The following is a 23,161-nucleotide window of genomic DNA, read 5'->3' as shown; positions in this document are numbered from 1 at the left end:
TGTTCATTACCATAGAGTCAGCCCCCTACTCACAACAACCCCATGCACAATGGATCGACACACTGCCCAGTCCTATGCCATCCCCATAATCGGTTGTAGATCAGACTGTTGTGATCCATAGGGTTTTCATTGGCTGATTTTCAGAAGTAGATCAGCAGGCCTTTCTTCCTAGTCTGTCTTGGTCTGGAAGCTCTGCTAAACCTGTTCAGCATCATAGCAATACACAAGCCTCCACTGACAAACGGGTGGTGGCTGTGCATGAGTTGCCCTGGCTAAGAATTGAACCCGGGTCTCCCACATGTAAGGTGAGAATTCTACTACTGACCCACCAACGTGCCATCTCTCTGTCTCTAGAGCAGCAGTGCTTGAACTGAGCACTGTCAGAATCCCCTGTAGGGTGTGTGAAAACCCAGATTGCTGGGCTTACTCTAGGGACCCTACTTTGAGAACCTTTGTTCTAGTGAAATCGCCAGCCATGGAAGAACACGATGTGGTGGGGGTCCTTGCGAGGACGCACTGTGTGGCGGTTCCAACACAGTCTTTCTGAACCAGGTGGTTCTGTGATAATGACCTTATGGTTATGTTAAAAAAAAAAAAGTACTTAGCTGTTACACATTCTGAAGTATTTGCAGATGACATACATGTTATGGGTTGAATTGTATCCCCCTGAAAGATAGGTTGAAGTCCTAACCTCCGATACCTGTGAATGTGACCTCATGTAGAAATAGTGTTTGAAGAGGTTATGAGTTAACATGAGGTCATACTGGAGGAGGGTGAGCCTTAATCCAATCTGACTGAAGGATCTTCCCCTAGAGCCTTCGGATAGAACATGGCCCTGCCTGCCAACACATTGATTTCAGACTTCTGGCCTCCAGAACTGTGAGAGAACTAATTTTGTTGTCTAAGCCCCCAGCTTGTGGTACTGTGTTACAGTAGCCCAAAGGAAACTAATATAGATGTCTGATGTTTCTTTTAAAATATTCCAGCCCTTCCACCCCAAAATTGGGAGTATAGATGAAATAATGGTAGCTGGGTAACAGGTACATAGAAGTTCATTATACTACTTTCTACTTCGTGTATATTTGCGGTGCAGTAAATTACTTAATATGGCCCTTCTAGCCATTCATGGTCTTGTGACTCTCACAAAATGATTGGGTAGGGCTATGCACATAATGTGCTTGTGGCCCACCAAGGGGATTGGACTGCTTGCTAACAATGCAAATAAGGTACATGGAACCTTGCGGCAGTGAGGGGGGAACCATGCAAGTAAGGTGTATGGAACTCTAACGAGGAGATTGGTCGGTTTTGCCATTCCACTAGGCTTAGACAGAGTCAATCCCAGAGCAGAGGGGCTCACAACAATCATAAGAGCCAGGAGTGGTGCATGTCCTTTGGACTCGGGGTCTCTGTGCTGAGAACTTCATAGACCCAGGAGACAGAGAGAGAGCACTCTAACACCAGAGATGGCACCAGACGGCAAGAAGCAGCAGCAGAGAAACAGCAGCAGCAGAACCAGGAGACCAGCGGGAGATGGTGTGGTGGGCTTCCTGGCACACTGAAAGAGGCGACTATAGTGGGCATGCTGGCCCATAGAGCAAGAGAGCTGAGCGCCTTTGGGCAGGAGGCTTGCTGACAGAGTGCAGTGCCTCTGGGGACTTGGCAGAGCTAAAGAGCTTCGTAACACTTGCCCAAGCAGGGCAGAGGCCAGGCTGAGGGGCTGAGGGGCTGAGGGAGAGGTCTGCTGGTGGGCATGGCAAAAAAAAAAGCTGTCCTGATCAAGAACCATATCCTCAGTTGTTGCTGTTAGTTCCAGGTTGATCCTGGTCCCAAGTTGCACCCTATTACTTCCTTAATAAACCCCATAATCATAAGTATGATTCACGAGTTCTGTGAGACATTGCAGTGAATTACAGAACCCAAAGACCGGAAGGAGAATACTGAGGGAAGAAGGAGTAGTTGGTTTTAGAGATGGTGGAGTGGTATAGCAGTTTGGGGAAGTTGGACGTTTGGGACATCTTTAACCTCCACCTCATAGGGACCAGCTTTGTGCTGATTCTTATAAATTATTCATTTAATATTTGAAAGTATTATTCATAAACCTTGTTTATTAGAGTCCTGGCTCCCCCACTTACTAACTATATGACCGTGAGCAAGAAACTTACAATATCTGAGCCTCTTTCTTTCCTATTATCAACGGCGATAATGGCGTCTTTCCAACTGGATTGTGGGAATTAAACGAGACAAAGGGTGTCAAGCATGCAGCACTCGCCCTGGCACATAATCAGTGAATATGTAAGAATAACCAAAAAAAACTCAAACCTGTTGCTGTTGTGTCAATTCCTACTCACAGCGACCCTATAGGACAGAGTAGAACTGCCCCATAGAGTTTCCGAGGAGCAGCTGGTGGATTCAGACTGCTGACCTTTTAGTTAGCAGCTGTAGCACTTAACAACTGCACGCCAATTTCCTCTGCTGTCCACACATTCCCTACTCTTGACTAATGGGCAGGGTGGTGCCTGGGTCAAGGCACCTGTTCAACGAGTTCCCTTGTGCTGGGCCGGAGTGTGGAACTTTCCAGAAGCCCGCCTCTCTGGGGAGCAGAAGGTGTATGTGGAACGTGGGCTGGGCAGGCTGTTCGTGGATTCCAGCCAGACAGGGCCTGGACAGGCTTCAGTGGGGCCCCATGCTGTGGCTGAGACCTGCTGGGTCTTTCTTCATGTGGTAACGGGTCTGGGGCAGGAATTTCCTGGCATGCAGATCAGAGAGGTGCCAATGGATTCTATGGGGCCTACAGGCTGCTAAGTGTCGCAATCAAGGTGTTTTGTGGTTACTGCAGTTGAGAGAGCAGGCAGAGCCAGGATATAAACCCTCTGGTTCCTGGTTTCTGAGCTAGGCTCCTCATCACCTCGCTAGCTTCCTCCTATTACCAAAAAGACTAAAGAACACATTCTTGGGAGGGAAATCTGATTGGCCCAGCTTTGGTCAGGTGGTCTATTTCTAGACCAATCAGCTGTAGTCAAGGGGGAGTGGTCTCAGAATTCAAACACGGCTCCTGAGGCCCAGCCCTAGAGAGCTGTTGTCACTGTAAGGGGGTGGGTGATGTTGGCCTGCCACATGCTCCCAGCAAGATCCCACTTCTTGGTCCTTTCCTTCTTCCTGGGTATCCCACTCCCTTCCTTTCTCAGACATACAGCACCCTGCTATACTCATCTCCCCACTTTGCAGCTAGGTGAGGCCTGAGTTCAAATCCTTCCTCTGCCCAGGGTGTGCTTTTAGGAAAGTAATTCACCTCTCTGAACCTCAGTGTCTTCTTCTGTAAATGGGTATAACAATACTGACCTCTCAGGGTGGTGGGAGAATCAAATGAGATAATGGACCATGTAAACCCTTCAGTGGCTCCTCCATCATTTTCAGAGTCAAGTTAAAACTCAAGAGGTGAACTGGTTGGCACCTGCCCAGTTTTCTAGCTCCATCTCCCTCCACTCCCAAAGTGCCCCCTTTCTTTAGCCATGCCCAACTGCTTGTAGTTCCTTAAACCTCTCATATCTGTGCCTTCACATATTCTGCTCCCTCTGCCTGGGATGCTTTTCCTTGCTCTTCCCCATCTAACCTGGCTAACTTCATTCTACTTGCTCCCCAAACTTAGCTGAGACATCTCCTCCTCTGGGAAGCCCTTCCTGACTGCTCCTCACTGGGACAAAATGCCCAGAGTACCTGTATGGCTATATCCTAGCACCTATCACACTACCTCGAATCAAAGATTCATCTGTTTGTCTCCCTCTTCAGAGTTTAAACTCAAGGGCAGAGATACAATAAGTTAATTAAGAATAGTAATATATACTTCCCCCAGTGTCTTAGTTATCTAGTGCGTCTATAACAGAAATACTATAAACGGATGGCTTTAACAAACAAATTTATCTTCTCGTAGTTTAGGAGGTTAGAAGTCCAAATTCAGGGTGCTGGCTCTAGGGGAAGGCTTTCTGTCTCTGTCAGCTCTGGGGGAAGGTCCTTATCTCTTCAGCTTGTTTCCTGGTTCCTTGGAGATCTCCATGTGGCTTGGCATCAATTTTCCCCCATCTCTGCTTTTCTCGTTTGCTTGTTTAACTTCCTTTATATCTCAAAAGAGATTAAGGCATACCCTACATTAATCCTGCCTCATTAACACAGCAAAGACAACCCATAGAGGTTAGGATTTACAACACATATTTTGGGGGGACACAATTCAATCCATAATACCTAGCAACTCTGAAAGGCAGCTACTCTTATTAGACCCATTTCACAGAGAAGGAAACTGAGGCTCAGAGGAGCTAAGTGCCTTGCTCAGGATCGAAACCCCAAGGTATCCAGTCTCTACTGTTCCACCCCACCCACCTCGGTGGACAGCTCAGCTGGGAAGTGGGGCTGTGCTCACCCCTCTCCCTTGTCCCCATGGCCCTCTGCCCTACTGCACACCATTGATGTCCCTTTCTGCTTTCCTGGGCCTCAGAGATGGGAGTCTGCTTTCACAGGCCAGAGCTAGCAGACTAGCTGGGGACCGGAGCCCTAGCTATGGGATTGGACAGACCTGGTGTGGATCCTGGCACTGGCCCTTATTCACTGCGTGACTCTGGGTGAGTCCTTTAAGCTCTCCAGGACTTGGTTGCCCCATCTGAAAGATGTATGGGAAGGGCTAGGCACACTCAAGGTATCTGCTGGTTGTGTGGCCAGCCGAAGAGTTGACAGTCCCTTAGACCCGCCAGCCTCAGCCCTAAAGAGCTCGCTGCTCATCAGAAGCACAGGGGGGCTTTTGGTCAATCCCAGGCCCACGCCTCATCCAGACCCCCAGGCCCAGGCCTCATCCAGACCCTCAGAGACACGTGCACACCGGTTGATTTAATACCCTAGAAATCCTGGGCATTGACAGACATCAAGTTCGTCCTCCGAAAGGGCAACAGTCTCTCTCCTGTTGAACTTCCCGTCTCTTTTTCGTCAAAATGAGGAACAAAACCTCTCCTAGGCAGTGCTACAAAGGCCCACTTTGTGCAACTTTTAGACGAATCATTTTACTATTTTTCTCTCATGTTCTACACACCTATCTATATGTACGGGGGAAAAAAACAAGAAAAAATTCTTGAGCAGTATGAATGCACTGCTGCTTAGAAACAGCAAAAAAAAAAAAAAAAAAAAAAAAAAAAAAATGGCCCACGAGTTATCAACCTCCACAGTACACTGGACTTTGGGTGATTTTCAAGAGAGTATTGATTTTATAGAGAGAAAGAGTGTGTACATGGTGGGCGGAGGCGCATGGGCGGGCAGGGACAGAAGAAGGTGCTGGATATTCAGGTGCTGTCTCCACACAGGGCCGTTCTGGAATGAACAAGGCTAAATCCTGTCACAGATGCTTGACTGATACCATTGAGTTATTTTGTAAGGGACAGGTTATTGGTTGAATTTAAACTATTTTATCCCAACAAGCCCATGTATGTGTGTGTGTCCATGTGCAGACACTGTTGAAATTTGGAGAGTGTGACAGACACCCTTGGGGCCTTCCCATGTCCCCTTGGGTCCCTTTGTGCGCTTTCCCTCCCCAGCAGAGGGAGGCTGCCCCTGGAACTGACAACCTCTCCCCTAAGGGGCAGCCCCCACCCATGCACTGACGGCGGGTGGGAGCCTTCTCAAAACTCTGGCTCCCTTGCACCTGGTGGGCCGACCCTGTGGTGTGAGTCAGGGCCATCTACATCATCTGCAGGGCCTGGTGCAGCACAGATGTGCGTGGCTCTTGTTCAACAATCACTAAGAATTCCTAGATGGTGATGGTGCAGCGTTAAACCAAGCTCAGGGCCTCTCTGAGCGAGGCATCCTGTGCAACTCGCTGGAGTCCTGGTGAGACTTAGGCTGCCTCCAGGACCCCCAAGGGACTTGGGGACCTCAATCCCTGACCTGTCTGACCTTCTCCTCCTGCCCCACCTCCCCTCTCCCCTGCCTGTCTTTTCCAGGAACTTCCCTACTAAATCACTTTCAACAGATCCTCATCTCAGGGTCTGCTTTAGAGGGACCCAAAGCAACACAGCAAGGCAGGTGGTCCAGGTACTCCTGGATTCCAGAAGCAGAGCTCAGTGGCACCTCATCCCAGTCACCCCTTTCCCCAGCCCAGGATTAAACAGTGACAAATTGTGCCACGTCCCCAAGACTGAGCATCACGCTTTGTTGTTTGTGTTATTCTGAAGCCTCCCCTTACCCTCTTCCAACATTTAGACTTCAGCATATGTAATTTAAGAGTATCCAAAATCCAGCTGCCATTGAGTCAATTCCAACTCATGGTAACCCCATAGGTGTCAGAGTAGAACTGTGATATATAGGGTTTTCAGTGGCTGGTTTTTTGGAAGTAGATTGCCAGGCCTTCTTCTCAGGGTGGACTTGAACTTCCAACCTTTTGGTCAGCAGTCAAGTGTGTTAACTGTTTGCACCACTCAGGGACTCCTCTTAAGTTCATAACAGGGTTAAAACTAAGAATCATGCATGAGTAGGTAAACTCTTTCCCATATTATGATGAGCAAATTTATTTTGAGGACATTTGGGATGGGTGCATGCCTCCCAGTGACATGCCGGAAGACATCTGTAAGTGGGCAAGACATCAACCTCTGTCTCAGAAGGGACTTCCCTGATGCTCACAGAGGAGGTGGCTCCTTCCTAGCTTAAGAGCTCGTGGACTGCAGAATCAGGTGGGCTCCTAAGGGTGTCTCCCTTCCAGGCTGGTAAAACAGGAACCCAGAGGTCCAGTCAGGTAGAGGCCCAGTGAGGATGGAGGGCCAGGCATCCAGAATCTATGGGTCTCAGGAGTCACGCTCTGCTGAGCAAGGTGTGACCTCTGGAGATCAAATTGTTTCCACTCAACTGTTTCCGAGGCTTAGCAGAAAGTTGGAGAAATGTTCTTGCAAATTGGCTGCAAAGGAAGCAAAGAAGGAATTAATATGAGCAGCTGTCTGGACAGAACATGCAGTTACATCTAATACCTTCCCCTCCTTGCCAGAAACACCAGAAGGATGCCTGTGTCTGTTAAGAGTGACTTGCAGAATCCCTTTCCAGGCCAGACCCATGAACCATGAGATCTAGAGACATCATGTGGTCACCTGGTCCCCTCTGAAATGGACCAGAAAGTGCGCACAGTTCAATTGTCCATGCTTCTAGGTCTGAGTTATTGTTAAAACCTCCATGGGATACCACTTCACCCCCATTAGGATGGTGGTGGTGTTGTTGTAGTTGTTAGTTGCTATTGAGTCAACTCTGACTCGTGGCAACCTCAAGTATAACAAAACAAAATGTTGCCCAGTCCTGGGCCATCTTCATGATCTTTGATATGCTTGAGCCAATTGTTGTGGCTATTTTGTCAATCCATCTCATTGAGAGTTTCCCTCTTTTACACTGACCTTCTAACTTTACCAAACATGATGCCCTTTTCTAGGGATGGTTATTCTTGATGACATGTTCAAAGTAAGTAAGACAAAGTTTCACCATCCTCACTTCTAAGAAGCATTCTGCCTTTATTTCTTTAAAGAGTGATTTGTTTGTTCTTCTGGCAATCCATGGTATATTCAATATTCTTCGACAACACCACAATTCAAATACATCAATTCTTCTTCTGTCTTCTTTTTTCACTGTCCAGCCTTTGCATGCATATGAGGTGATTGAAAGTACCACGGCTTGGGTCAGATGCACTTTAGTCATCAAAGTGACACATCTTTACTTTTTTAGAATTTTAAAGAGGTCTTTTGCAACAGATTTGCCAAATGTAACACATCATTTGATTTCTTGACCGTTGCTTCCACGGGCAATGATTGTTAACTCAAGTAGAATGAAATCCTTGACAACTTCAATTTTCTCTCCATTTATCAAGATGTTGCTTATCCGTCCAGTTGTAAGGATTTTAATTTTCTTTATGTTCAGGTATAATCCATACTGAAGGCTGTAGTCTTTGATGATCTTCATCAGTAAGTGCTTCAAGTCATCTATATTTTTGGCAAGCAAGGTTGTGTCATCTGCATATCACAGGTTGTTAACGAGTATTTCTCCAATCCTGATGCTGCATTCTTCTTCATATAGTTCAGCATACAGATTGAATACGTAGGGTGAAAGGATACACACCTGCAGCACACCTTCTCCAATTTTGAAACAGGCAGCATCCCCTTGTTCTGCTCGAACGACTGCCTCTTGGTCTAGGTACAGGTTCTGCATGAGTACAATTAAGTGTTCTGAAATTCCCATTCTCCGTATTGTTATCCATAATTTGTTACGATCTACACAGTTGAATACCTTTGCATAGTCAATAAAACACCGGTAAACATCTTTCTGGTATTCTCTGCTCTCAGTCAAGATCCATCTGACATCAGCAATGATATCCCTTGTTCCACATCTTCTTTAAATCCAGCTTGAACTTCTCATAGTTTCCTGTTGATGTATGATTGTAGTCATTTTTTTAATTACCTTTAGCAAAATTTTGCTAGCATGTGGTATTAATGATATTGTTCAATAATTTAGGCATTCTGTTTGATCATCTTTCTTTGGAATGGGCAAATATGGATCTCTTCCAGTCGGATGGCCAGGTAGCTGTCTTCCAAATTTCTTGACATAGACAAGGGAGTCTTTCCAGCACTGCATCTGCTTTTTGAAGCATCTCAACTGGTATTCCATCAACTGGAGCCTGTTTTTTCCACCAGTGCCTTCAGTGCAGCTTGAACTTCTTCTGTCAGTACCGCAGTTCTTGATCATATGCTGAAATGGATGAACTTCGACCAATTCTTTTTGGTACAGTGCAGACTCTCAGGCTCCAGAATTGAGAGACAATGTATTTCAGTTCTTATAAGTCATCCAAGGAGTCCTGGTGGTGCAAATGGTTAAGCACTTGGCTGCTAACCAAAAGGTTGGTGGTTTCAACTCACCCAGTGTCTTCTCGGGAATAAGACTTGGCGATCTGCTTTTATAAAGATTACAGCCTAGGAAATCCTATGGGGCAGTGCTATTTTGTTACACGGAGTCGCTATGAGTCAGAATTGACTAGATGGCACCTAAGAACAACACTGGCATAAGTCACCCAGTTTGTGGTACTTTGTTATAGCAGCCGTAGCAGACTCACACAGTGATGCAATGGGAACAGGCCTGTGTGAGGAGAAACTCAAAAACTTTCACCATATACTCTGTCCACTCCTGCACTGAGGGGTATAGACTGGAAACCTGTGTAGCAATGTCTACAAACGCTGAACACACACCCACCCAAAGACCCAGCAATTCCACTTGTTGGTGTATACTCAACGTCTGTTCACCAGGTATGTTCACCAAAGGTACATATGAGAACAATCATAGAAGTTCTACTCATAATCGCCCCAAACTAGAAATAGTCCAACACCCATCAACAGTGGAATCAATAAGAAATTGTCAAATATTCATACAATGGAATACCATACAGCAATGACAATGAGCATCATGGATGAATCTCACAAACATAAAGTTCGGTGAAAGAAGCTGGACATGTAAGAATACGCCCCATAGGATTCATTTATATGCTATTCAGATCCAGGCAAATCGATCCCTATTGGTAGAGGTAAAAGTAGTGGCCTCCGTTAGGGAGGGCAGAGACTGGTGGGAGCACGAGGCAGGGGGTTCATGTTCAGCTCCTTGATCCAGTGCTGGCTATACAACGTGGTCACTTTCTAAAGATCCCCTGACTTAAGATTTGTTGACCTGACACCTGAATAACACATTTACTAACAGGCAGACACATTTCTGCCTGCTTCCTGTACTTGCTCTCCTAACAGAGGAGCTTGGTCCAGTCTAGGGGCTGGATGGGAGGAAGGGGACACCCCTCCATCCATTCCACTCTTCCCTTGCAGCCATCTCTCGTTTCCTGGGACTCCAGCCCAGCCAAGGCCCCCTGCCTATGAGTGCAAAATGGAGTGGTGATCGGAGGTGGGGTCTGACTCTTCTCGCCACTCTGGGCCCCAGTTACATGGATGTACATGGGGTTTGGGCACCTGTCAATGCCCCTGCATCTATCTACCCTTCTTGTGATACCTTGAGTTTCTTAAAGGGAAGCTCCCCCTAACCCAGTCCATGTGGATCAGATGGGGTTGACCAGACTACTCAGGGATATGCATGTGACTCAGGCCTACACCAATCAGCATAGTCCCACCCACTGGCCACAGTGATTGGTTCACATGATCCTATCCTGCCCAATGAGAGTCAAGTCCAGTACATATACTTGACTTCTGGAAAGGGGAAGTGGCCTTTTACTGCTGGACTCTGAACCTGTGAGGAGGAGGAGTGCCTGAGGCTGCTGGCAGCCATCTTGTCTCTCCTTGGAACCTGAAAATGCAGCCAATATGGAGGTGAGCCGTGCAGAGAGGTGGACAGAGACAGGTCCTGGTGACACCTCTTGAGCCCTGATCAAACCACACCCGAAGCCAGAATTATCCCCGGACTTTTAAGTCCATGAGTCAATAAAATTCCCCTTTTCAAAGTCAGTTTGACTTGGACTTCCTTTCATGTGCAACCAAACAAGGCAAGAATTAAGAGTGGCTCAGTTCCAGCCAAGAAATTATTTCTTGATGTTATTTAACTAAGTCAGTGCTGACAAGCTATGTTTGCTCTATGCTTCGTATGCCCAGACCGTGGAATACTAAGCTTCAAAAAGCCATGACTATTCCTGTGGGCTTATCTTTCTCACACATTTGGGTGACCTCATTATCAGCCCCTCATTAAATTCTGCCCAACTGAAATATCCCATTGAACTGATTCTGAGCAATCAAGAAAAACAAAACAAAACAAAACAAAACTCCATAGCAGGGGCTTGTTAAGCTCCCATTTGTTGAGCGCTCACTACCAGAACCGAGCACACCATTACATCTTGATGTGTACTATCTTATTTAGTTCCTACCACATCCCTCACTGTCATTCCCATTTTATAGATGAGGGAACTGAGGCTTGGAGAGTTCAAGTCAGTTGCTCAAGGTCACACGGTGGTAGAGCAAGAATTTAAACTTACATCTGTCTGGTTCCAAAGCCTGTAGTCTTAAAAACCATTCTAAACTCGCTCTTGAAGTCTTGCTCGGATCCACAGACCCATAAGCACCTTCCGGTTTATACTCCACAGTTCTCAAACGCATGGAGCTTACTCCCAGGGACTATTCCTGTCATCGGCAGCTAATACACACGCTGGCATCAATCCCCGCAGACTCTAGATTTTCCTGGAGGCCGGCCTGAATATTCTGGAATCTGAAATCTGATCTCTGCCTTTCAAGGACATTCTGGGAAAAGTGCCTGCTTGCATGGACTTCCCTTTGTCATGTGTAGATAATCAGCTTTCACGGGGATAAGGGCAGGATTTTTGGGTTTCCAGGCTGGGGCTGCCACCTCCCATTGCTGTGATCCCAGCGTCCTTTGCAGCTACCTGCGTCTCACCTTTGAGAGCATCCTGAGACCGGTGCCTGGGCCTTACCTCATAAGCTCCTCTGTGCCAGCCTCCCCTCCATCTTTCTGTTCCCATCCCAGCAGCCTCCCTTTGGTTTTCAAAACAAAATCTTTGTGCCTTGGACTTTTACTCTTCCAGCTCACTCTGCCTGGGTGTCCTTTCCCCCACATCCTCCTATAGCAAGGTCTCACTCAGCTCAATGTCACCTCCACTCAGAGGTCTTCCCTGACTCCCATCGAAGGCAGCTCCATGCCCCATCCAGTGACTGCATCACATTACCTTGCTCATAGGCTGCACTGATAACCTTGTTAATTATAAACTTTTTAGATGTGTACACTTATTATACTGTTACACTTATTATAGTCTGTCACCTTTTTTATTTGTTGACTTGCTAACTTTCTGTCTTCTTCTACTAGGATGTATTATTCCCCACGAGAGCAGGGACTTTGATTTGTTCACTGCGGTACCCCTAGAACCACACCTGATATACAGTAGATATCCATTAACTATTGTTGAGCGACACTGCCTAGTACTATGTCTATCCTATATTTGGCACTCAATAGTATGGTCTGACAGAAGGGAGGGAGGGACAGACAAGACGTCATGGGACATTGAAGCACTGTTTGTCTATTCATGAAGGCATTAAGGCAAAAGTGCCTTAGTTATCTAGTGCTGCCAGAACGGAAATACCGCAAGTGGGTGGCTTTAATAAACAGAAATTTATTTTCTCACACTTTAGGAGGCTAGAAGTCCAAATTCAGGGTGCCGGCTCTAGGGGAAGGCTTTTTCTCTCTGCCAGCTCTAGAAGAAAGTCCTTGTCTTTTTGAGTTTCTGCTCCTGGGTGATCTTCATGTGGCTTGGCATCTCTCTTCCCCCATCTCTGCTACTCTCATAACTCCAAAGAGACTGACTCAAGATACACCCTTATTCTACCTCATTAACATAATAAATCCTCATTAACATAATAAGCACAACCCATTCACAAATGGGATTGTAACCACAGGCAGAGGTTAGGATTTACAAGACATATTTTTTAGGGGAGGGGCATGATTCAGTCCATAAAAAAGGGAATGGGAAAGGAGATGGGAAGAAAAGTTTGAACCTAGTCTAGTTTTGGATTTCAGCCCAAAGGGCATAGAAACTCTCCCACTGCTGATTACACACAAAGTTCTTGTATGTTCACTTTGGAAGCTACAGTGGAACCTGGGAAAGCCAGAACCTGTGTAAGGCAGAAACCTGTCAAAGAAGGAAAACTCAAATATTTTCCACTAATAGAGACTGACAGAAAAGTGGTAAGACTGTACCCTGACAAAGGTGGAAAACTTGTGAGTCCAGAAAAACAAGGCAGTTCTGTCGATTTCGGGCTCTTACAGGTTTCACTATATAAGGGAATTGTGAAATGCCACCAGCAGGTAAAGCCCCTTCTGGTCACCTTCATGATGAAAGCTACCTAGGACATCTGCTACCCAAACCCACGCCTCTCGATGACCCGTTCCCTGTTCCCACTTACCTGCATGCCGCTGCCTCACTGAACGTGCCTCTGTTGACTCCGACCATGCTCCGCCACATTCTTGGAGTCACCGTCTGCAAAAAGAGTATGCCTCTCTCAGGGAAGGTGTGTCCCCCCTGCTCCAGTGCCTGCATGGCTCACCAGGGACTGCCAAATTAAGTACAAATACCTTGGCCTGGCCTGTTCCCTGGCCCTACACCTCCCTTCTCCCTGAAATAAGACAACCCACCTGCAGCCTCTTCCCTCTCCTCACCAAGGTCCCATGGCCTGTGTGACCTGGCCCTGCCACCCACCCCCTCACTCACCCTACACTTCAGCTGCAGGGATGGCCAGCTGCTTCCAGCCTCAGGGTTTTCACACATGCTATCCTCTCTGTCCATTCTTTCTTATTCTTAAGGCTGGCATTCAAGTCACTTCTTTAGGAAGCCTTCCTTGACACAGCGTTCTCTCCACAGGAGGTCCTGTATGTGACCTCAGAACCCTCATCACTGTTATCATTATTGGTGTTTGCATTTTCTGCTTAATATTAGCTGCATGACAGCAGGGACTGGGCCTGTCATGTTCACAACTGTAGCCTCAACCCCTAGCACAGAATAAAGAGTAATGCTTGTAGATATGTGCTGTGAATTCTTGTAAAGATATGCTGGATGAACAGATGGACGGACGAACAGATGGACAGAAGGAAGGAAGGAAGGAAGAAGGAAGGATAGGTGGATGAATGGATGATTGGGTAGATGACTGAATGGATGAATAGATAGACGGATGGATGGATGGAAGGAAGGAAGGAAGGAAGGATAGGTGGGTAGATGGATGGATGGATGATTGGATGGATGAATGGACTGAGGAATGGATGAAAAGAAGAAGGAAGGATAGTGTCAGCCATATTTTCCAATTTCCTGACTCAGATCTGGAGAAACTTAAGCATGTCCATCCCCAGGTTCTGAGGTTCAGCATGAGGCCATGTTTACTGTGAGCCCCTCTCTGGCTCACACCTCCCCCACCCACCATCAAACAACAGGGTGTCTTCTTCATTTCCCAGTCCTGGTTTCCATTTCATCCCCTAAGTCTCAGCCTCAGTCCCAGTCTTGGTCACTTGTCTAGATGTCCGTTCCCTTCCCAGGTCTGGAGTCAGGTCTTGCTCCCACCAGAGTCCTCCCTGTCTGCAGACTGGAATGGCCACTGCCCATGTTGGATGCCACCTTGAGGAATGCTCAGGCTAGAGGAGAGATTTTCACAACAGAAGTGTCTTGGGCATCCTACCTCCTCACCTCACAGTGCCATCTGATGGCATGAGAGCAACTGGGGGGAACACGGCCATTCCCCTTCATAGCAGCTTCAGACTGGAGCGTTCTCACAGTCTTTTTAACAGACTTATTTTTCCTCTTCGCCCAAGAAATGCTCGCTGCCCTTTCGAGCGCCCTCTGAAAAGAAAGAATGATTTCTTCCTTTACCTGGATATTCTCTGTGCAATTTATGTTGTAGGAATTGCCCATCTGGAAAACAAATGAGAGAATTTCTTAAAGCTGTAAAACTCCCTTTTAGAGTGTTTATAAGGCCAAAACTATTTTCATAACAATGCTAAGAAGCCATATACGTTTTTCCCTCTCGCTCTTATGTGTGTACATGGGGTTTTCCAGAAGCTTCATGACCTGTGACACCTCAGCTGACTGAAAGCAGAAGAAGATATGAGAACCTAGATGTCTTTTCTTAACTCATTTATTAAACAGAATTGTGCAAATGTAAGACAATGCCAATCTTCTCACTATTTCTTTTGGTTTTGGTAAATACAGTTATTTTTAATAAAATGTTATTTCCAGTTTTATGTGTAATAAAACCCAAAACCAAACCCATTGCCGTCGAGTCGATTCCAACTCATAGCGACCCTATAGGACAGAGTAGAACTGCCCCATAGAGTTTCCAAGGAATGCCTGGTGGATTTGAACTGCCAACCTTTTGGTTAGCAGACATAGCTCTTAACCACTACACCACCAGGGTTTCCTTAATGTGTAATAACAATGTAATAATATATAATGATTGCTACTTTTAAACGAGTTAATACAGATATACACCCTCTCTTCACTTATCGACATGGTTAGTTTACAAAGACCAGGTTGTTATACAAAACTGGTGTTATGGGAAAATTAGGGATGACCACATCAGAAACAAAATAGAGGATGACTACATTATTAATAACTGCCAAATTACATCATTACATAACTGCCAAACCACTGAGCAACATGGCTCAGACTATTGACACATAACCTTAACCCTCAAAGCCAGTGTTACTCTTACCTCGAACATCAGCATTTGTTACTGCCAGATGTATGTCGTTAATGCTCAGAATAGTTGGATAGTAGATTTTTTACTATTGTCATAAATGTGAAATGTTGGATAATGAGATAGTCAATAAGCGAGGAGAAGGTGTATTTTAAATGTCTCAGCTTCAATTTCTCATACAGTAAATATCCATAGTTATAACCCACATAAAGAGAAGCTCTTTGGGTTTCTCAATAATTTTTAAGAGTGTAAAGAAATTCTGAGACCAAAAAATCTGGGAACCACTATCTTAACAGATGAATAGGAAGCAAAATTTCAACATGTTGTTTAGCAAATGTCATTACAAAATTCTTGATAAAGATATGTTGAGTGGATGGAAGAATGGATGGATGGATGGATGGATGGATGGATGGATGAATGGATGAATGGATGGATGGATGGATGGATGGATGGATGAACGGACAGACAGACGGACGGACAGATGGATGGATGGATGGTTGAATAGGTGAGTGGCTGAATGAATGGATGATTGGATGACTGGGTGGATGGATGGACAGGTGATTGGATGGAGGAATGGATGGATGAAAGAGAGTGAATGGATGGATGATTGGATAGATAGATTGATGGATCAGTGTTTGCATGGGGAATGAAGAGTACTTTCTTGAATCCATCCAAAAAGAAAGTAGCAGGGTTACTACAAATGAGAAGGTAAATCCTGACTATGAATCTTCATTCCACCGCTTCACTAATCCTCTGTGAGTCTTAGCTTTCTCAACTGAAAATGGGCATAAAATTAGTACCTCTTAAAGTTATTGTGAGGATTAAAAGAAATAATTTCCTTTAAAGCATCTATATGTAAATATTAGGTTAGAACCATATGAAATTGCTATTTTTGTATGTAAAAACTGGTAAATTTTTGGCAATTTCATGTCTCAAACATCATGTGACTTTCCACCACATAATTCCTGCTGTTGCTTGTCATTAACGCTCACTCTTCCCCCAGCCCCCAGCCTATTATAGCAGTAAAGCATTGGTGGGAAGGTGGAAACACCTGACAGGACATGCAGCATGTCTCATCCACAATCCAGCCACACTGACCCACTTCTTGTTCTCAGTGCAGCAGCTTCATCTTCTGCTACGCCGCTAATCAATCATATTTATGCAATAGCTGGACATTCTGTTTTTCTTCCGTTTTGTGGCCATACTAAAAATCATCAGGGTGTTTTAGAGCCAGCACTGACATTTATTTTACAAGTGACAAAACCCAATGGAGCCAATCCACACCCTCGGGGTGACTGCATATCAGCTACCGCAGCAACAATATTTTCCAAAGGTGAATGCCTTTTGGGGTCTCAGAAACATTTCTGCCCCTCTCACCACCTCCTGTGCTTGGATTCTGTCCCACAATGCCACAGGATGGGAACAGAGTTAACTGTGGAAACTGGGCATCCTCCTTGACCCCCAAACCCAAAAACCACACCTGTCTGCCATCAAGTCAATTCTGACTCATAGCAACCCTACAGGACAGAGTAGAACTGCCCCATAGGGTTTCCAAGACTATAATTTTTATGGAAGTAGACTGCCACATCTTTTTCCTGCAGAGAGGCTGGTGGGTTCAAACTACCAATCTTTCAGTTAGCAGCTGCGCACTTAACCACTGTGCCACCAGGACTCCTTCTTCCTCGGCCAGACTTCATTTATTCGCCAAACCTGTCATTTTCACACAATCAGTTTCCTCCTGCTCAAGGCTGCCTGAGCCCCACTTTATTCTTCTCATGAAGCCTCCTGGAAAAGTCACTTTGTCAGAGGTGGGCCAGTCTCCCAGATTTTGGTCCTGGTGCTCAGCTTCCAAGTGACCTGAAACCCACTTGGAAAATGCACTGATTCCTCTTGACCCTACTCTCCAAGAAGAAAGATTGTCTGCATGTGTCCCTGTACATTTTCCTGTTGTGAAAGACATGAACTCCTTACGTGTCTGGTCCACTTTCAAACCTGAATGACCATCTGCACCCTTTAGAGGCAGACTCTCAGGGAAGACTTGCAAATTAGGTGTGGGCATGAGATCTGCAACTTATTCTCAAATGGTTCAGAAAAGAAATACATATTCTTTACACAGAGAGAAAAAGAGTATGAGAAAGCGAATGTGGCAAGATTTTAACAATTGAAGAATCTGGTGAAGGGTCGAAGGTACTATTCTTGCACCTTTTCTGTAAGTTCAAAATTATTTTAAGTAAGAAGTTAAAAAATAAGTCTTAAATAAAAGACTTCATCCTTGGTAACAGGGACTTGGGATGTGAGTGCTCCATCCCTCTCCTGAGACTGCTGACCCAAGGAAGTTACTAGCATTCAACGTGTTGCCAAACTCATGTATAATTACCAACAATTATTGCTAAGTGACAGCCCCCTGGGGATGAGGCCAGAGGGAATTTCACTTACATTTCCACTGGGAAGGTTGGAATCACTGCAGTGGGAGGGGAAGATCCCACACACACACGCAGAGGCTTTGGAGCAGGTAGATGGCTCAGAATTCCACCTCTGCCCCTTCTTAGCTGTGTGCTTCTGGACAAGTTCTGGAACTCAAGTCCTCCCTCCTCCGTAAGACAGACATGGTGGTGGAGCACATTCACTGAGGCCCTACTGTGTATCGGGCACTATTCTAAGCACATTATAGGTATTCTGTCATTCAAAGTACCCCGGGAAGTAATTACCATCATCACTTCCATTTTACAGATGAAGACATGGAGGCTAAGAAAGGTTAGGTTACCTGTCCGAGGCCGCCCAGGAGGAAGCTACAGGATTTTAACCTGTTTTGGTGGTTCTGAGGCTGTACTCTGAATCATACCCTACCCTGCCTCCTGGCTGTCATTCTCCTCTTGCAGGCTTGCAGCAAAGCTTAAAGAGACCATTTATAATTAATGGTAGTCATCGGTAGTGTCAAACTCCGACTCATGGTGACCCCCTGTGTGTCAGATGTCAGAGTACAACTGTGCTCCATACGGTTGTCAGGGGCTGATTTTTCAGAAGTAGATCACCAGGCCTTTCCTCTGAGCACCTCTGGGTAGACTTGAACCTCCAGCTTTTTGGTTAGCAGCTGAGTGTGTTAACTGTTTGTACCACCCAGAGATTCCTAAATAGATACATTTAAAAAAAAAAAAAAATCCATTGCCATCGAGTTGATTCCAACTCATAGCAACCCTATAAGACAGAGTAGAACTGCCCCATAGGCTTTCCAAGGAGCAACTGGTGGATTTGAATTCTCAACTTTTTGGTTAGCAGCTGTAGCTCTTAACCACTGCACCACAGGGGCTCCAAATAGATACATAGATAGATATAAAATACCCAGTGTTTGCTGATTACCTACTACTGCCTGGCTCTGCTCTGAGGGCTTACATGGATGATCTCAATCCCCAAAACAGCATGAAGGAATCCACTGCACAGATGAGGAAACTGAGGCTCAGAGACATGAAGCCATTGAACCCAAGTTCACCCAGCCAGGAAGTGGCAGAGCCGGGAGCTGAAGCCAGTCTACTGACTTGAGGGCCTGTGTCACACTCAGGCCTGGGAGGGAAAGGGCAGAGGGCATGGGAGAAGGCTCCAGGCAGTGGGTCGACTGGAAGAGCTCTGGCCAGGCTGACGGTGCCGGCGGATATTCTTGGGGCAAGTGTCCCAGGCAGAGGGTCAGGGGAGAGTGGGGGCAGGGCAAGGGCCAGGCAGGTGCACCCACACTCACCTGCCTGCCGACGCTGCTTGACACACTGCCCGCGGTTGGGGATGCCCTTGGCCATGTCACCTGGGCTCAGGATGTGGCACTTGTAGCCCGTGGGACACAGCAGCGGCTCAGCTCCATCCTCGGTGGTGCTGCATGCCTCTGCTACAAGAGGGACACATGCCAGGGTCAGGGGGCCTGCTGGGGCAGTGGGGTACACCTGACCAGGGGGATGCCACCCAGCTGCACCCTAGATTTCAGGCTGGGCCTCGGGTCTCACTCACAGGGGTCCACATGCACACACACACACGTCTGAAGTCAGATGCTCCCAAACATGCCCTCACGTGCAGTGACACACATAAACACACGTTCACACACACAATCCTGACACATTCATGCACACAGTCACACACATACATAAATATTCTCCCCACATACAAATCCTGACATACACATATACATTCACACAGTCAGATATGTACACACATTTACCCCATACATGCATTCATAGTGATGCACACACATGCATGTTCACACTCAAATTTTGACACACATAATATACTCATGCATAGTCACACACATACATGTTCACTAGCATACACAAATTTTGACATGCACACATACAGCCACACACAAATTCTGACACACACAAATACACATGGTCATATGTACAGCCACACATAGTTCAAATCCTCCCACACTCACATATGTTCACATATGCATACATACGCTTACCCTCACACAAATCCTCAGACACACAGCCATACAAATACATATATGCTCCTCACACACACACACCCACATTCATACACACAGTCACACACCTGTACATGTACACAGATAGGCAAATCCTCAGACCCACAGCCACAGGATAGCCACACAATTGCAGGACATGTGCACACCCGAGTGGACAGTCATGCACACAGACTTGTACAGAGTCACAAGCACAGCTGCACACACACAGACACACTCACACCCCTGAAACTCTCTAGGCCCTGGGACTCTGTGCTGTTCCTTTCAGAAACTGCTTCCCACCCCACCCCAGAAGGAGGCCTTATCACTAGGAAGCAGTGAACCCCTAAGTAAGATTTTAGAGATTCTGAAAACCAATCCCACACCCTCTCTCCTGCAAGGAGGTCCCATTCTTAGGGAAACTCCAAATCCTTCTGTACTGGGGACTCTGAGAACCTGGCCAAGCCCCCACCCTTAACCCTTCTGTGTTGGGTGGGGGTGGGGAGGGTCACAGAGGGCACCGCGCTTGGCTGAGGGGCCAGAGGCGGCCTCCTGGCTCTCAGTTTGCTGAGAGCAGCCTGGGAAGGAGGTCCGGCTCTTACATGGGATCTGGGCCTTCCCCTGCAGGTACCTTGCAACACCTCCTCAGGACCATCCAGGAGCCAGCCGTTGCCGCCAAGCCATCGAGGTTTCGGCTGCACCAGCCAGTCTAAGACTAACACAAGATGTGGTAAATCTAGGCCCCCATTATGCAGCCGAGAAATGTCCCAGCTTTGGGGGTGGGGAGCCTACATTTTATGACAAAACACAAAGGCTCCTTGTGGGAGAAACAATTATGCTTCCCCAGTGTAGGTTCCCCCTTCTTTCTTTTAGAAACAGAACCCCCGTGTTTCAGCTGGGCACTGGGCCACTAAGCTAGAAACTCCACTTCCCAGCCTCTCTTGCAGCTAGGTGTGGCCATGTGACTAAGTTCTGGCCAACAGGAGGTAAGCAGAAGTGATGATGCAACTTCCTGTCTTGCCCTTGAACTGATGACCGTTTTCTCCCCTCCCTCTCCTTCTGTCTTCCTGTGGCTGGGAGCCACTCTGACCACGGGGACAAGGGCATCACTCAGACTGCAGAGCAACAAGATGGAAGGACCCTGGGTCCCTGGATGATTCTGTGGAGCACAGCCACTCCTGCCACAGGCTGCCTGTCTACAGGCTGGGCCCTATATTTGTGGGTCTTTTTGTTACAGCAGCATAGCTTACTATCTAACCAATACATTTTAAATAGGAAGAGTTTCTGAAGCAGTAGCTTGGAAAACCTTCAGAAAACCAAAGCAGGGGTGGAAAACTCATAATACTCCGGGGGATAAGTAGACGACATAAACAACAAAAGCAGGCCAGGTAGGGACTCTGGCAAACTAGACAGCATTTCCAGTTTGAATGAATTAGCTGCTGTTTAGTCCTGGCCAGCCACTGCCAATGTTCTAAGACCTTCTGATTTAAAAAAAAAAAGAAAAAACTATAAAAATGGATTTTTAAAATATAAGTCTACTGACTTATAAATGCTGGCAAGTAATTTTTTAAAAATTCGGCACTTTGGAGATCAAATAAGACATGTCTGAGATCACATTTATTTGTGACCTCTGCTTTAGTTTGACTCCGAAATACAACAAAAATAAGGAGGCTGGTGTACTATTTTAAAGTTGTCGATGAGTACTGGTACAAATGCTGGTTAGCTTTTTCTTTAAAAAGATGATTATAAAGATGGTTGCTCACAGCACGGACATTGAAACAACAGAGGAACCAGTTCTGCCTGGGGCTGAGCCCTCAGATAATACAGCCTGTTTGGGTGGCACTTTTCAGTGAGAGGCGGGAGGTGCCTTGGGCCTTCATTACAAATGTGTCTGAGAAAGTGGCCCCAACCCTTCTCCCAAGGCCAAGGAGGAGCATGGAAGACAGGCAAGAATGACCACACTTTGTTTTCTTTGGGATGAGGTCACAGCGATGACAAAGGACTCAGCACCTTTAATAATATTCATAATTACAATCTACAATGCATTTTGAGCACGACCTCTTGTCCAAGGACAGGGCAAGTGCTTAGGGCCAGGCTAGCCCCTAAGAAAAACCAAAAAAACCCACTACCATAGAGTCAGTTCCCACTCATAGCAACCCTATAGGACAGAGTAGAACTGCCCCATAGGGTTTCCAAGGAGCGGCTGGTGGATTCCAACTGCTGACCGTTTGGTTAGCAGCTGATCTCTTAACTACTACACCACCAGGGCTCCAGCCCCTGAGAAGCTTCATAAAAAAGGTAGAATGGCACCCGTCCTGATGGAAGAAACACATACAGGTGTTCCCCTCTGGGTGGGCAGGTCAAAAAGGTGCCCCTTCCTCTAGGCTGAGACAGGGCCCCAGGATTGGAGAATGGAGCGTGGGTGGGACTTATCTAGGCCTCACCTGGGCTAAGTGCTTTTGTGCAGTGTACAAGCACTCCCCACTTCTACTCGACTTAGGGGCACATTTTCAGTGGGGGGAGGGGGAGGATAGCTGCCCCTACCACCTCCCTCAGTGTCGCCACGGCTCCCTTCCCTCCCCACCCAAACCTCCTTTCTAAAAAAAGGGATCTGAACTCCTTCCTGCAGGCATGAATCACCAGGGACCGTTTCTCCCACAGAGATTTGCAATTTGCATCACGATTCGACAGAAGCCCTGTTGATTATGTGCTCTGGAAGCGGGGCTGGGCACTTGGAAATGTTCGCGTGTGAGCTGGTGTTTCCATGCCCGCTGTACAGGTGAGGAGACTTGAGGAAGTAACCAGCTGGACTCTGCACATGCCTTCCCTGCAGCACATGGCTCTGGACAGCTAAACCTCTCCCCCTCCCTAGGGTACACCCCCTCTGGACTGCTAAGCCTCTCCTGCCCCCTCCTTCATCAGTGAGGGAAGGAGGGCCCGTCTGCCTGCCCGTGGAGGGACACTTGAGGCTCCAGCCAGGGCTGCCAGGGAACGTAGCCCTGCATGTTTAAGAACAGCCAGAAATCTGGATTTTGGTGAGAAACCTCATCCCCTCCCCGCCTCACAGCAGGTGGCATTTTCCCTGGATTGGCTGTTTCTCAGACTGTAGGCACCTGAGGGCAGGTGGAGTGCCTGTCCACACTATCTTCACAGTAGGTGGCATTTTCCCTGGACTGGGTGTTTCCCGTACTGCAGGTATCTGAGGCAGGTATCTGAGGTACCCAGATAGGACGCCGGCTCAATGAGTTACTACTGTCGCCACAGGTGAAGCAATGGAGGAGGGACGAAGAGGTGAAGTGACCTGCCCAGGTGGCCCAGCTAACCCCAGCCTCGGTTTCCCACAGGCCCACGCCCTCTACGTCAGGCCCGACGGTGGTACCTACCTGGCGGGGGCAGCACGGCCTCCAGGCAGGCATAGGTGCAGCCATTGTAGCAGCAGCGCTTGTGGCGCGGACACTCGGCGTCGGCCTGGCAGCGCAGCGCCTGGCAGGCGCCC

At 47.0% G+C, this 23,161-nt stretch overlaps 2 protein-coding genes across 2 annotated transcripts in view; both read right to left on the bottom strand.

Moving 5' to 3' along the window:
* ATP2C2 (ATPase secretory pathway Ca2+ transporting 2) overlaps positions 1-12,956 on the bottom strand; it is a 130,464-nt gene extending 117,508 nt beyond the window's left edge. Inside the window, exon 1 of the mRNA XM_012555924.2 lies at positions 12,951-12,956. Coding sequence (XP_012411378.1) covers positions 12,951-12,956 — 6 coding nt within the window. The remainder of the gene's footprint in view (positions 1-12,950) is intronic.
* Positions 12,957-12,965: 9 nt separating this feature from the next.
* Positions 12,966-23,161, bottom strand: part of WFDC1 (WAP four-disulfide core domain 1) — a 21,625-nt gene continuing 11,429 nt past the window's right edge. Inside the window, exons 3-7 of the mRNA XM_004377790.3 lie at positions 23,049-23,160; positions 20,297-20,380; positions 18,958-19,098; positions 14,402-14,443; positions 12,966-13,024 (exon numbers count right to left, since the gene is read on the bottom strand). Coding sequence (XP_004377847.1) covers positions 12,966-13,024; positions 14,402-14,443; positions 18,958-19,098; positions 20,297-20,380; positions 23,049-23,160 — 438 coding nt within the window. The remainder of the gene's footprint in view (positions 13,025-14,401; positions 14,444-18,957; positions 19,099-20,296; positions 20,381-23,048; position 23,161) is intronic.

Source organism: Trichechus manatus, unplaced genomic scaffold (genome assembly GCF_000243295.1).
Source record: "Trichechus manatus latirostris isolate Lorelei unplaced genomic scaffold, TriManLat1.0 scaffold00053, whole genome shotgun sequence".
Classification (NCBI taxonomy): domain Eukaryota; kingdom Metazoa; phylum Chordata; class Mammalia; order Sirenia; family Trichechidae; genus Trichechus; species Trichechus manatus.
The sequence above is the reverse complement of the archived record's forward strand: the minus strand, read 5'-3'. Positions and strand labels throughout refer to the sequence as shown.